This window comes from Dreissena polymorpha, chromosome 1, assembly GCF_020536995.1.
Source record: "Dreissena polymorpha isolate Duluth1 chromosome 1, UMN_Dpol_1.0, whole genome shotgun sequence".
In the NCBI taxonomy this organism is placed as follows: domain Eukaryota; kingdom Metazoa; phylum Mollusca; class Bivalvia; order Myida; family Dreissenidae; genus Dreissena; species Dreissena polymorpha.
This window is the reverse complement of record NC_068355.1, coordinates 178,521,412-178,535,663: the sequence shown is the minus strand read 5'-3', so window position 1 is coordinate 178,535,663 and position 14,252 is coordinate 178,521,412. Positions and strand designations below refer to the sequence as shown.

The following is a 14,252-nucleotide window of genomic DNA, read 5'->3' as shown; positions in this document are numbered from 1 at the left end:
TGATATCTTTGATGAGTTCAAAAATGGTTATGTTTGCTTGAAAAACATTGCTGCCAAGGGGCGGGACATTTTTTCTTATATGGCTTTAGTAAAATCTTGTTAACACTCTAGAGGCCACATTTATTGTCCAATCTTCATGAATTTAGGTCAGAAGATTCATCCTAATAATATCTTGAACGAGTTCAAAAATGATGCGGTTGGTTGAAAAACATGGCTGCCAGGGGGCGGGGCATTTTTCCTTATATGGCTATAGTAAAACCTTGTTCTGTTGAAAAATGTGCCGGCCAGGGTGTTCACTAGTCATGAAAGTTGGTAAGAACATTTTGTTCTTATGACATCTTGGACTGCACAGAACAGGTCAGTTCCTTTGAATCTCAGGTGAGTGACATTGGGCCTTTCAGGCCCTCTTGTTTTCATTCAAAATCGGGTACGGTAATCCCTATTCCCAATGGAAAAAAGTATATTTTTTCCCCAAATGGAAGCTTAATATTCCCAATCTTTTTTTAGATCTCAATACTTTGTTAATATCCCATCCATATAAGTTCAACTTTAGTAAATACAATACTGAAAACACCTGTATTCTCAATTTTGAAGCATTTTTTAGCAAAACAACATTAATTTCCCAATTTTAGTCAAAACAGAGCAAATTTTCCCAATCCAAAGGGACACGGAACTATTTCCAAAATGGTCAAAAAAATCACACTCAAATCCTGAGTGACACTTGTCACGGTAAGCCAATAGATATTGTGTTATTGCTCTAGTAAACCCAGACGTTGTGTAATTGCTGTAGTGTACTGTTTTTCAGCTCTCAAATCCGGACGGACATTTGTTACTGCAGGCCGACAGTGAGACCTCGATGCAGGAATGGTTTATCAAGATACACACCCGAATAGGAGAACTGGTAATTATCAATAGTGTTAACCCTTTGCATGCTGGAAATTTGTCATCTGCTCAAATGTTGTCTGCTGAATTTGTTAAATTAGCATTTCCTTAGCATTTTTTTCAAAGAATACTATCAGAATAGCAAACAGTTTGGATCCTGATGAGACGCCACGTTCTGTGGCGTCTCATCTGGATCCAAACTATTTGCAAAGGCCTTCAAAGTTCGGTTCCAGCACTGAAAGAGTTTAGCACAGAACAGAACAGTTTATTTTTGACCTAAGCATATAAATCTCATTGTCATTAACATACATATGGCCGCGCTCTGTGAAGACTGGGTTTAATGGATATGCATAAAGTTACATCCCAGATTAGCCTGTGCAGTCTGCACAGGCGAATCAGTGACAACACTTTCCGCCTAATATGGATTTTTGCTAAGAAGAGACTTTCTTTAAATAACCAAATATTATGTATGTGAAAAGTGTCGTCCCTGATTAGCCTGTGCAAACTGCACAGGCTAATCATGGAGGACACATAAGGCACATGCATTAAATCCCCTTTTCACTGAGCAGGGCTCATGTTCATTTACAGCATACGTTTGAAGTAAACACAAAACATTCACATTTCAAGAATGATAAATTTACATAAACAAAAGCATGTTTTAGTTTGAATGTTATGCGGATGAGGTAAATACATAGTAACCACAAAATTATATATTGACATGACATTGACCACATGAATGAGGGCTCAATTTTAACAATTTTTAGCCTCTGGCTAAATGTTGCCAGTGTCCTATTTCTCACATTGCAAAAATCAGTTTTTAATCACAATCTGTATTTGCTATATACATGTAATTATCTATCTTGTTTTATTTTAGGGAGGTATATTTTCTATATCTTTATCTCCCTTGTTTTTTTAGGGAGGTATATTTTCTATCTACTTATCTCCCTTATTTTTTCAGGGAGGTACACCAGACAGCCCGGATACACCCATCTCAGGTCAGGACCATGAAACCGCAGGGGATAAACCCCGGTCCTTCCCCAAATCGCGTTCGTTCATCAATCTAAGTAGACGCGGTATACATTAATGTAGTCAATGTATTAATGTATACCTTTGGCTTTACTCAAGTTTCGATGTAAACCTTTGGCTTTTACTCCTTCTCTCTAATACGCTTACACAATAATTAATTTTAGGTTTGAGAAGTGTAGATTGCAGTTATTAATTGTTGATATTAATCTGCTAATTAAATTGCTGTTTTTATGCCCCTGTTAGGGTGGCATAAAGCAGTTGAACTGTCCGTCAGTCTGACCGCCTGTCAGTTAGTCCGTCTGTCCGGAAACTTCAACATTGGCCATATTTTTTGCAATATTGAAGATAGCATCTTGATATTTGGCATGCATGTGCATCTCATGGAGCTACACATTTTGAGTGGTGAAAGGTCAAGGTCATCCTTCAAGGTCACAAAACAAAATCCAAGGGAAGTAAAAATCTTTAAAGGGAGATAATTTCTATTTTATATCATTTGGCAGGTACAGATCATTTTCACTTGGGTAATATTTTTTAAAGGGATATAATAAAAAAAAATTTTTTAATTTAAAGCGGTGCAGTAGGGGGCATTGTGTTTCCGACAAAAAATATCTCTTGTTAGTTAGAAAAGTTCACTGCTTTAAACATGAATTTGCTTAATTATGAACGAAATAATATGTGCATGAAAAAAAAGGGAATGAAACTTTACATCTTTTGCAAAAGGAAGAAATGAAAATGACACAAAAATTGATCGGTTACCACTTTCATTTGCACCGATTCCATCAGATTTTTACGAAAAATGTGTGCTTATTTAAAGCAAGATGTAATGGCTTGGATTTAAAATTGACATTTTCACTTTTTTAACCTAGAATGGCATAAACTTCATGAAAATGTTCGTAAATTTAAAGCAAGATGCTATGGCTTGGATTTTAAATTTGAAATTAATATCTGAGCTTTTTTTACCCAGAGTTGCATAAACTTCATGAAATGTTCCTAAATTTAAAGCAAGATGTAATGGCTTGGATTTTAAATTATAAATTAACATTTTAGCTTTTTTAACCTAGAATGGCATAAACTTCATGAAAATGTTCGTAAATGTAAAGCAAGATGTAATGGCTTGGATTTTTAATTTTTATTAATTTCTGAGCTATTTTAACCTAGAGTAGCATAAGCGTTCTCTAACAGCTCTGTTCTTTGGTCTGTAATAAATGTATCATTGCCTAATACAATCTTTGGGCTCAGCTTTGGTGATATTTGTGGGATGTTAAAATATTGTATATGTTACATATTTCTTTCAGTTTGCTTTCAGAATATATTAATTTGTATGCAATGAAAGTAATTTATGTGATAAATTTATAATGCCCGCCATCAAAGAAGTATAGGTATTTCACTGTCATTTGCTTTGGTAGGTCTGTTGGTTCTTTAACAATTGTTCCCGTACTATATGTATGGAACGCTTCAACCTGTAACAGTCATTGTATGATTTTTTTTTGGTAAGAAAATAAGATGTCTATTGATTTTGACATCATCAGGTCGAAGGTTAAGCTCAGAGGTTCTTGTCTTAGCACATTTATTACTGCAAGATATTTCAAGAATTCTTGAACTTAAAATAATAAAAATTTGTAAGAGAGATTTTTAAGTCACAAGGTCAAGGTTGCAGGGTCTTAAAACAGTAAATACCTTTCAAAACTATTTTTTGAGAACGCTTGACATGTTATCATAGGAGTTGGTTAAGTGGTTACATGCAAGAAAAGAAAACAGACATTTTGTTTATGAAGTCACCAGGTCAAAGGTCAATGAACTTGTATTGTATAGATTTTGAGGTCACCAGGTCACAGGTCATTGTCAAAAAAAGGCTTGTAACAAGAAATTTGTTTACACACACTAATATGACAATCATTAAACTAGGATCATGCAGAATTGATTAAGTGTTTACTTAAATAGATGCCTATTTAAATTGAGGTCATCAGGTCAAAGTCACAGAGGCTTTTATCCTCAAATTCGTCTTTTGACAAGACCTTGAAAAGTCTCAGTATCATATAAAACAGTATGCTCTGAGGTCGTGACAAAGGAATGACCCCTGATGATTTCACATTGCTTGATTAAGTGGGGGGGGGGGGGGGGGGGGGCATACATGTGTTACAAACATCTTTTGTTACACAATTACTGTTGGTATCACTACTGCTAAAAGTGATTATTATGAAGATTATAGAAATTATAATGATGATGATATTAGTAATAATGATAATAATGATGATGATGATAATAATAATTATTATTATTATAATAACGATGATAATAATAATAATACAAAAATGTGTTGTATGGTTATTTTGTTGAATAGTGAAAACCCTCTATAGCAGATTCTCTCTAAACCGTAAAACTCTCCAAAGATGACATAATGCTACTGTCCCATTTTATTTCACTTTTGTCCCCTACCGGTGAAACCGGAGGGGACTTATGGTTTGCACTCCGTCTGTCTGTCTGTCCGTCAGACTTTTCTGGATCCTGCGATAACTTTAAAAGTTCTTCATATTTTTTTAATGAAACTTGAAACATGGATAGTTGGCAATATGGAGATTATGCATGTCATTTCATTTTGTTCCTACATCAAGAATTCTGGTTGCTATGGCAACAAAGCAATCTCATGTTTTACATATTACACATACAAAAATGTCTTCCCTGTTTTATCCTGGTCAAGGTGATGTCCAGTTTAGAGGGGTTCCACTGTAGTTTAAAATGAATATTTCTTAATAAATAAATTGTGCTGAATAAGATGCTTTATAAAAAAATGCTTTTTCTAGCTGCAAGTTCATTGTTTCTTTTTCAGATTCTGGGACGTTGGAGCGTAAAGGAAAAATAAAGAAATCCCTGGAGAGTTGGATCTCGAAAAGAAGTGACAAGAAAACACTGGAAAATAAAGGCATCTATAAAGGTACAAAATAAATTTATTTATAGTCTGTTGTTGCACTTTTTTTCACCTTTGGGGGAAAATCGGGTGGACACGGAATATTGGGAATTTCATAGCGAAAGGTGAATTTATGTTTTAATAAGCATGGCAATTATGTATATATGCTTCTTTGTTTTATACGTTAATGGAACGATTTGCTAAAAAGGCTAAATAAGATTTTGCTCAAACTTGGTTTCATGCAAATATCTGGCATTTTTTTACACAATTGCCACTTACTTTGTCTTTTTATGCCCCCGGTAGGGTGGCATATAGCATTTAAACTGTCTGTCCGTCCGTCCGTCCAAAAACTTTAAAATTGGCCATAACTTTGCAATATTGAAGATAGCAACTTTATATTTGGCATGCATGTGTATCTCATGGAGCTGCACATATTGAGTGGTGAATGGTCAAGGTCATCCTTCAAGGTCAAAAGTCAAAAAATACAATCCAAGGGAAGTAATAAGCTTTAAATGAGAGATAATATCTAAACCTGCCAAATGATATATTGAAATTTTATTTCAAAGCGGCGCAATAGGGGGCATTGTGTTTCTGACAAACACATCTCTTGTTTCTCTGAATTTAGTCCTTTTTATGCCCCCCTTCGAAGAAGAGGGGGTATATTGCTTTGCTCATGTCGGTCGGTCTGTCGGTCGGTCTGTCGGTCCGTCCACCAGGTGGTTGTCAGATGATAACTCAAGAACGCTTGGGCCTAGGATCATGAAACTTCATAGGTACATTGATCATGACTCGCAGATGACCCCTATTGTTTTTGAGGTCACTAGGTCAAAGGTCAAGGTCACATTAACCCGAAATAGTAAAATGGTTTCTGGATGATACAGTACAGCCAAGGCGGAACAAATATTATCCGCGGCTTCGCCACGGCAAGATTCTTAGTACGCCGCGGCCGAATCGTGTGTTCACGCGGCGAATGGCCGCGGCACTCGGCATCGTTCCGCGCAACGACGCAGAGTCTGTATCAACCTCGCGTACTTTCGCGGAGTGAATCCGCCGCATACGTACGTGGCGGATCAAGTGAATAGATATACATCTACATGTTCATTTGTGTAGCATAGAAACCTAGATTTACGCCACTTTCATAGTTATTAGTTTCATGTTATGAACTGATATCATGGGCATCGTACAGTTTATAGGTGCCTATCGCAACCGTTGTTTATTGTTTGTGTTTTCACTTATTTACACTTATATTTGTTAATGCAGCATCAACATACTAAAATAACAATATCACGAAAGAAGAAAATAATGCATTTGAATATCAACCGTACTTTGACAACTGACGACAGAAATTATTTGATTTACGATGTAAATCTCGGTTTAGTGCAGATTCGTTCATACGGCACAAAGACACTATTTTGTTTTACGGATCTTTTTCTTAGAGGACTGGATGAGTCATGTAAAATATCGACTATAATAACAATTTTTTTATAAATAACTGGTAGCTGCAAGATGTGTTGCAGATAATTGGTCAGTAACCACATTTCAACAAACTATTTTTTACATAATTATATAACCTTGTTAATGTGTGAAATACATTCTTTACGGGCAGGAAACTTACTTACTTGCCAGGCACACTAAATATGCTAATATGATAATACATGTTGTCGTAAAAATAAAACCAAAAACAAATATGTTTGTTGATCCTTTAGTTTTCTAATGGTCATCTAACAGTTAATAGGTGTCTATCGCAACCGTTATTTATTGTTTTTGTTTTCACTTAAGATACACTTATATTTGTGAATGCAGCATCAACATACTAAAACAATATCCAGGAAAGAGAAAGTAATGCATTTGTATATCAACCGTACTTTCGTTTTTCCCAACTTACGACAGAAAGTATTCGATTTACGATGTGAATTTAGTTTTAGTGCAGATTCGTTCAAACGACACAAAGACACTAGTTTGTTTTACGGATCATTTCGGCTTAGAAGAATGTCAAGTCATACAAAATATCTAATTTTATAAACAGCCGATAGCAAGATGAGTTGCAGCTAATTGTCAGTAACCACATTTTCACTAACTCTTTTGACCTGTTTATTCTTTTCAGTTCAATTCAACAGTGAAACATGCCCATAATATCACTTCAATATAAAATAATAATGAAACGGTGCAGTTAATAGACGCACACAGAGTAACTTAAACTACTTAAGCCGATTCAAAAAATGACAAAGATATAGAGGATATTTGTTGGATTCGGTGGAATATCGATTTTATTTCACGAGTGATCATAGAAAACAATATTTTCACGAGTGGCGCAGCCACGAGTGAAAATATATATTTTCTATGATCTCGAGTGAAATAAAATCGATATATCATCTAATCCAACAAATTTTCTTTTTAATTTATGCTTTTTTCACGGTTTTTTACATTGTAAATGATTTAAACTGGATACTTTCGCTGGATTTATGACGTCATTTAGTTGAAAAAATGACGTCATTTCACAGTAAAATAGTGACAAATATCGATATTTTTCACTGTTATTTTTCACTGTTTAAAACAGTGGAATACCAGTTTTATTTCACTGATATTTCTCTATAAACCACAGGAAAGCATAAAATAAAAATTATTATTGAAATTGAATTAATACATGCCCTTGATTATCGTGTTTTGTTTTGATGACTTCGATTTTTGTTAAATTTTCAGGATTACAACAATTTGTTTATAAACAGGAATGCACTCACTAAAAACACAACAGCACGCTTTTTTATTAACTATGTTATCTATTTTATTTTGAATCTGCGCACATTAAATAATAGGTCTTGACATATTATTATAAATGTTCTTTTAATTTTATTTAACAACTAATCATTTAAAATAGATTGTTTATTGTATGATACATGTACGCATATACTCGGCTTCATGTCGCGGATCGAGGCTTGCCTCGGCATGCCGCGGCGGACAGATGCGAAGCTTCGCGGCGAAATTCGACTTGCCGCCACATACTTACGCGGCTTCAACAGCTGACGCGGCATCGACTCGTTTCGCCTTGCCGCCACAGATCGCGAAATATGTTTGTTCCGCCTTGGCTGTACTGTAACTCAAGATCGCATACGCCTAGGATTATGAAACTTCATGGGTAGATTGATCATGACTCGCAGATGACCCCTATTGATTTTGAGGTCACTAGGTCAAAGGTCAAGGTCACAGTGACCGGAAATATTAAAATGGTTTGCGGATGATAACTCAAGAATGCATACGCCTTGGATCATAAAACTTCATGGGTAGATTGATCATGACTCGCTGATGACCCCTATTGATTTTGAGGTCACTAGGTCAAAGGTCAAGGTCACGGTAACCCGAAATAGTAAAATTGGTTTTTGGATGATAACTCAAGAACGCATATGCCTAGGATCATGAAACTTTATAGGTACATTGATCGTGACTGGCAGATTTTTCAGGTCACTAGGTCAAAGGTCAAGGTCACAGTGACAAAAAACGAATTCACACAATGGCTACAACTACAACGGACAGCCCATATGGGGGGCATGCATGTTTTACAAACAGCCCTTGTTTCAAATGAAATCTTTCAAAGAGAGCTAAATTTTAAAGTTATTATAGGAGACTAATATATGCATTGTAAAGTAGACATTTCAACCCATAATAGCGCTTAAAAATCAATTTATATGGTGTTTGTATGTTCTTTCTCTTTTGTCATTGTTTCATGTGCAAGTTTGCACGTCTAGTGATGTATGTTGAGATGATTGTATCCAGCCCAAAGCACAGGTGTTTGGCGCGTGGCCAATTCACTGAAACACTATCAATATGTTATAAAACAACATTTTTCATCACTGACCGAAAACAAAATTCTGATGAAATTTATCTGAAAAATTATATCAGATTTTTTTGTTTTGGTCAAAGAAATGAAAAATGTTTTATGACATATTGATAGTGTTTCAGTAAGTTGGCCACGCACCCGACACCTGTGGCCCAAAGCAACCGGAATATGGATACTTATGTATGATGTAAATTATACAAATATTTAGAAATAGTTTTTGTATAAGGAAGAGACAGCTGTCTGGATCTATTATGCTATGAACTTCAATTTTGCTATAACAAAGAGTGTTTTATGCGTTCAGAAAATATTGAACCGTTTCTGTCTTTTGAGCATTAGAACTGGTTTAAGTCCTTTATTTCATGCCTAATTTAAAGTTGATGGTTTGTATGTTTTTCATTGTACATATAACTTTCATTTAAATGTAACAATTTTACTCAATTAACCTTTTTCACATTTATTGCAAACTGGAAAAAAGTGATCTTAAGCTAATCTTATTAAAAAAAGGTTAAAAATAATCAAGAGTTCGGGGACCCTAGTTATTAAGCTGAAAAATATCAATTTTTCTGTGTTAAAGCACTAGTCCCGGTATTCTATTGATAAATTTATTTAGTTTTTGTTAATAACCAAAAGAAAAATACTTCATAACATAAAAATAGATTGTAAAATAATGTTGTAAAATAATGTCACGATAAACAGCAAAACAAAACTGGGAACTAAAAAGAGTAGAAGTAAAGCTACATCAATCCCTATGGGAACAATATCACTATGGAATGAATTAGTAAAATGTCATTATTGTCCCCTACTGGTTTCATCGGTAGGGACTTGTGGTTTTCGCTCTGTGTGTCCGTCGGTCCGTCAGTCTGTCACACTTTTCTGGATCCGGCGATAACTTATAAAGTTCTAAATATTTTTTCATGAAACTTGAAACATGGATAGATGGCAATATGGAGATTATGCACGTCATTTCATTTTGTTCCTACGTCAAAAATTCTGGATGCTATGGCAACAAAACAAAAAACATATTCTGACAATGGTGGACTTTCTGACAATGGTGGAGCGGGTAGGGGACCATATTGCTTGACAATAGCCTTGTTTATATTGATAAAGAGTGATTCAAATCTGTAATATATAATTGGAAAATGAATGGGATATAAAGAATTATTCATATGTTACATATGTTACAAAAAAAAACAAGAATAATTTATATGCTACATAAAATAGAAAGCACTAAATTGTAAAGAACAAAATTTAAATATTTTACCATTAATTATTGTTTGCCTTTAGATTGACTACAAGCCATTTGGGTTAGATAGATGTCATGTCTGGTTGTATGTGTGGGTCTTAACCCTTTGCATGCTGGGAAATTTGTCTTGTGCTAAAATGTCGTCTGCTGTATTTCTAAAATTAGCATTTTCTTCGATTTTTTTCAAAGAATACTATCAGAATAGCAAACAGTTTGGATCCTGATGAGACGCCACGTTTTGTGGCGTCTCATCTGGATCCAAACTGTTTGCAAAGGCCTTCAAAATTCGGTTCCAGCATTGAAAGAGTTTATCATTGTTGTCTCCCTTTGCTTCAGAAAACATGTTTGGAGGTGAGATTAAACAGATTTGTGCCAAAGAGAAATCAAAAGTGCCTACTTTTGTAACGAAGTGCGTGGAGGCCATTGAGAAACGAGGTGAGATCAATTAGTGGCATTTAGCCGTGAATAATTTTTAGCCCCGCTCTGGGTAAATCAAGCTTAATGCATGTGTTGTCCCAGATTAGCCTATGGAATGTTCACAGGCTGATCAATCAGGGATGCCACTTTCTGCTTTTATGGTATTTTTTTCATTTAAATAAGGTCTTTTTTTAGTGAAAGTCTAGTTTAAATGGTGAGAGTTGTCCCAGGTTAACCTGTGCAGATGCGCAGGCTAACGGGGAGATGCGCAGGCTAACCAGGCAGATGCACAGGCTAACCAGGCAGATGCACAGGCTAACCAGGCAGATGCACAGGCTTACCAGTCAGATGCAGAGGCTAACCAGTCAGATGCACAGGCTAACCAGGCAGATGTGCAGGCTAACCAGTGTAGATGCACAGGCTAACCAGGCAGATACACAGGCTAACCAGGCAGATGCACAGGCTAACCAGGCAGATGCACAGGCTAACCAGTCAGATGCACAGGCTAACTAGGCAGATGCCCAGGCTAACCAGGCAGATGCACAGGCTAACCAGTGTAGATGCACAGGCTAACCAGGCAGATGCGCAGGCTAACCAGGCAGATGCACAGGCTAACCAGGCAGATGCACAGGCTAACCAGTCAGATGCGCAGGCTAACCAGGCAGATGTGCAGGCTAACCAGGCAGATGCACATGCTAACCAGGCAGATGCACAGGCTAACCAGGCAGATGCACAGGCTAACCAGTGTAGATGCACAGGCTAACCAGGCAGATGCACAGGATTACCAGGCAGATGCACAGGCTAACCAGGCAGATGCACAGGCTAACCAGGCAGATGCACAGGCTAACCAGGCAGATGCACAGGCTAACCAGGCAGATGCACAGGCTAACCAGGCAGATGCACAGGCTAACCAGGCAGATGCGCAGGCTAACCAGGCAGATGCACAGGCTAACCAGTGTAGATGCACAGGCTAACCAGGCAGATGCACAGGCTAACCAGGCAGATGCACGGGCTAACCAGTGTAGATGCACAGGCTAACCAGGGACAACACTTTATATGCACATGCTTTTAACCTCATTTTCCTAGAGTGAACCTCATTTCATATAACAAAAAATTGACTGTGAAACAACAATTGTTTTCTTCAAAATGTTTAACAATTTGTATGCAATCTTATTGGTCCTTGTCAAGCAGATTTATTTAGAAAATTCTTCAGCAAAAACTTTGAAGAATTTATACCTATTCAATTCAAATGTAGGGTTTTTAATAAAACTGGTTTCACCCATGAGATGTTTAATGATAATGAGTCACATAAACAATGTGCTTTTTAATCAGTCCTTAACACAAATTGCTAGTTAATTTATTTTCTGAAAGTTTCCATATTACTTTAGCCAATTGAGGGTTTACTCTGAATTAGACCAAATTAGCAAATGGTAAAAATTTGCCAGGTGAGCTTTTGTGACCGGTCTTTGTCCGTCTTCCGTCCGTCCGTCCGTCGTCCACATTTGGTTTGTAAACACTCTAGAGGCCACATTTCATGTCGGATCTTCATTAAACTTGGTCAGAAGATTTGTCCCAATGATATCTCGATCAAGTTCCAAACTGGGTCATGCTGGGTCAAAAACTAGGTCACTAGGTCAAAAAAAAGAAAAACCTTGTTAACACTGTAGAAGTCACATTTTTGGTCCAATCTTCATGTAACTTTGTCAAAATGTTTGCCTTAATGATATGTTGGTCGAGTTCAAAAGTGGTTCCGGTCCGTTGAAAAACATGGCCACCAGTGGGCGGGGCAGTTTTCCTTATTTGGCTATAGAGAAACCTTGTAAACACTCTAGAAGTCACAATTTTTGCCCAATCATCATGAAAGTTGGTCAAGACATTGGTTTTATTGATTTCACGGACGAGTTCGAAAATGGTCCAGATCGGTAAAAAAACATGGCCGCCAGTGGGCGGGGCATTTTTCTCAATATGTATATAGTGAAAACATGTGAACACTCTAGAAGTCACATTTTTGGCCCAATTTTCATGAAATTTGGTCAGAACATTTGTTTCCTTAATATGAGAGTTGAGTTCGAAAATGGTTCCGGTCAGTTAAAAAACATGGCTGCCGGGGGCAGTTTTCTTATATTTATATAGTAAAAAAAGCTTGTGAACACTCTTGAAATCACATTTTTTGCCCAATCATCATGAAACTTGGTACAAAGATTGGTTTTATATATACCACATAATTTATGCCATAATTATTGCCCTTAGATTGTCCAAATTTTCATTATATTGTACAAAATCCTTGTAAACACTCTAGAGGTCACAATTTTGTTTCAGATTTTATAAATCTTGGTCATAATATTTATTTTTGTAAGCAAAGTTTGATGTTCGGTAAGGAGGGGGTCAACTCAAAATATAGTTCACCAGGTCAAATCTTACAAAAACAAAAACACTCCATATGTTAGAGTTTTGGTTCAATAATGATGAAACTTGACCAGGATATTTGTCTGGACAATATCTAGGTCAAGTTTGACATTTGGTAAAGATTGAATGAACCGACTCCTCTCAGGTGAGAGAACTAGGGCCATCCTGGCCCTCTTGTTTCTAAATAAAATTGGGCAGAAGAAGGTTTTAGCCAGGAAAAGATCTGCAATTTAGCAATTTTCTAACACATAATGCCCCAAAAATAGAAAAATATGCAAATATGATAGCCTGATTCTTGGAAAAGTGGTCTTAATTCATGTGCATAAAGTGCCGTCTCAGATTTGCCTGTGCAGTCTGCACAAACTATTCCATAAAATGCATAAAGTGTTGTCTCAGATTAGCCTGTGCTGTCTGCACAAACAATTCCATAAAAAGCATAAAGTGCCGTCTCAGATTTGCCTGTGCAGTCTGCACAAACAATTCCATAAAATGCATAAAGTGTTGTCTCAGATTAGCCTGTGCTGTCTGCACAAACAATTCCATAAAAAGCATAAAGTGTTGTCTCAGATTTGCCTGTGCAGTCTGCACAAACAATTCCATAAAAAGCATAAAGTGTTGTCTCAGATTTGCCTGTGCAGTCTGCACAAACAATTCCATAAAAAGCATAAAGTGTTGTCTCAGATTTGCGTGTGCTGTCTGCACAAACAATTCCATAAAAAGCATAAAGTGCCGTCTCAGATTTGCCTGTGCAGTCTGCACAAACAATTCCATAAAATGCATAAAGTGTTGTCTCAGATTAGCCTGTGCTGTCTGCACAAACAATTCCATAAAAAGCATAAAGTGTTGTCTCAGATTTGCCTGTGCAGTCTGCACAAACAATTCCATAAAAAGCATAAAGTGTTGTCTCAGATTTGCCTGTGCAGTCTGCACAAACAATTCCATAAAAAGCATAAAGTGTTGTCTCAGATTTGCGTGTGCTGTCTGCACAAACAATTCCATAAAAAGCATAAAGTGTTGTCTCAGATTTGCCTGTGCAGTCTGCACAAACAATTCCATAAAATGCATAAAGTGTTGTCTCAGATTAGCCTGTGCTGTCTGCACAAACAATTCCATAAAAAGCATAAAGTGTTGTCTCAGATTTGCCTGTGCAGTCTGCACAAACAATTCCATAAAAAGCATAAAGTGTTGTCTCAGATTTGCCTGTGCAGTCTGCACAAACAATTCCATAAAAAGCATAAAGTGTTGTCTCAGATTTTCCTGTGCAGTCTGCACAAACAATTTCATAAAAAGCATAAAGTGCCGTCTCAGATTTGCCTGTGCAGTCTGCACAAACAATTCCATAAAAAGCATAAAGTGTTGTCTCAGATTTTCCTGTGCAGTCTGCACAAACAATTTCATAAAAAGCATAAAGTGCCGTCTCAGATTTGCCTGTGCAGTCTGCACAAACTATTCCATAAAAAGCATAAAGTGTTGTCTCAGATTTGCGTGTGCAGTCTGCACAAACAATTCCATAAAAAGCATAAAGTTTTGTCTCAGATTTT

At 36.6% G+C, this 14,252-nt stretch overlaps 1 protein-coding gene across 2 annotated transcripts in view; it reads left to right on the top strand.

Moving 5' to 3' along the window:
- The window catches only part of LOC127863008 (rho GTPase-activating protein 15-like), a 37,268-nt gene that overhangs the window by 10,858 nt on the left and 12,158 nt on the right, over nucleotides 1–14,252 (top strand). The window contains exons 3-6 of one of the 2 annotated variants that reach the window (XM_052402354.1): nucleotides 806–901; nucleotides 1,841–1,955; nucleotides 4,736–4,840; nucleotides 10,225–10,323. In XM_052402354.1, coding sequence (XP_052258314.1) covers nucleotides 806–901; nucleotides 1,841–1,955; nucleotides 4,736–4,840; nucleotides 10,225–10,323 — 415 coding nt within the window. The remainder of the gene's footprint in view (nucleotides 1–805; nucleotides 902–1,840; nucleotides 1,956–4,735; nucleotides 4,841–10,224; nucleotides 10,324–14,252) is intronic. The other variant, XM_052402358.1, reaches the window with a different exon arrangement.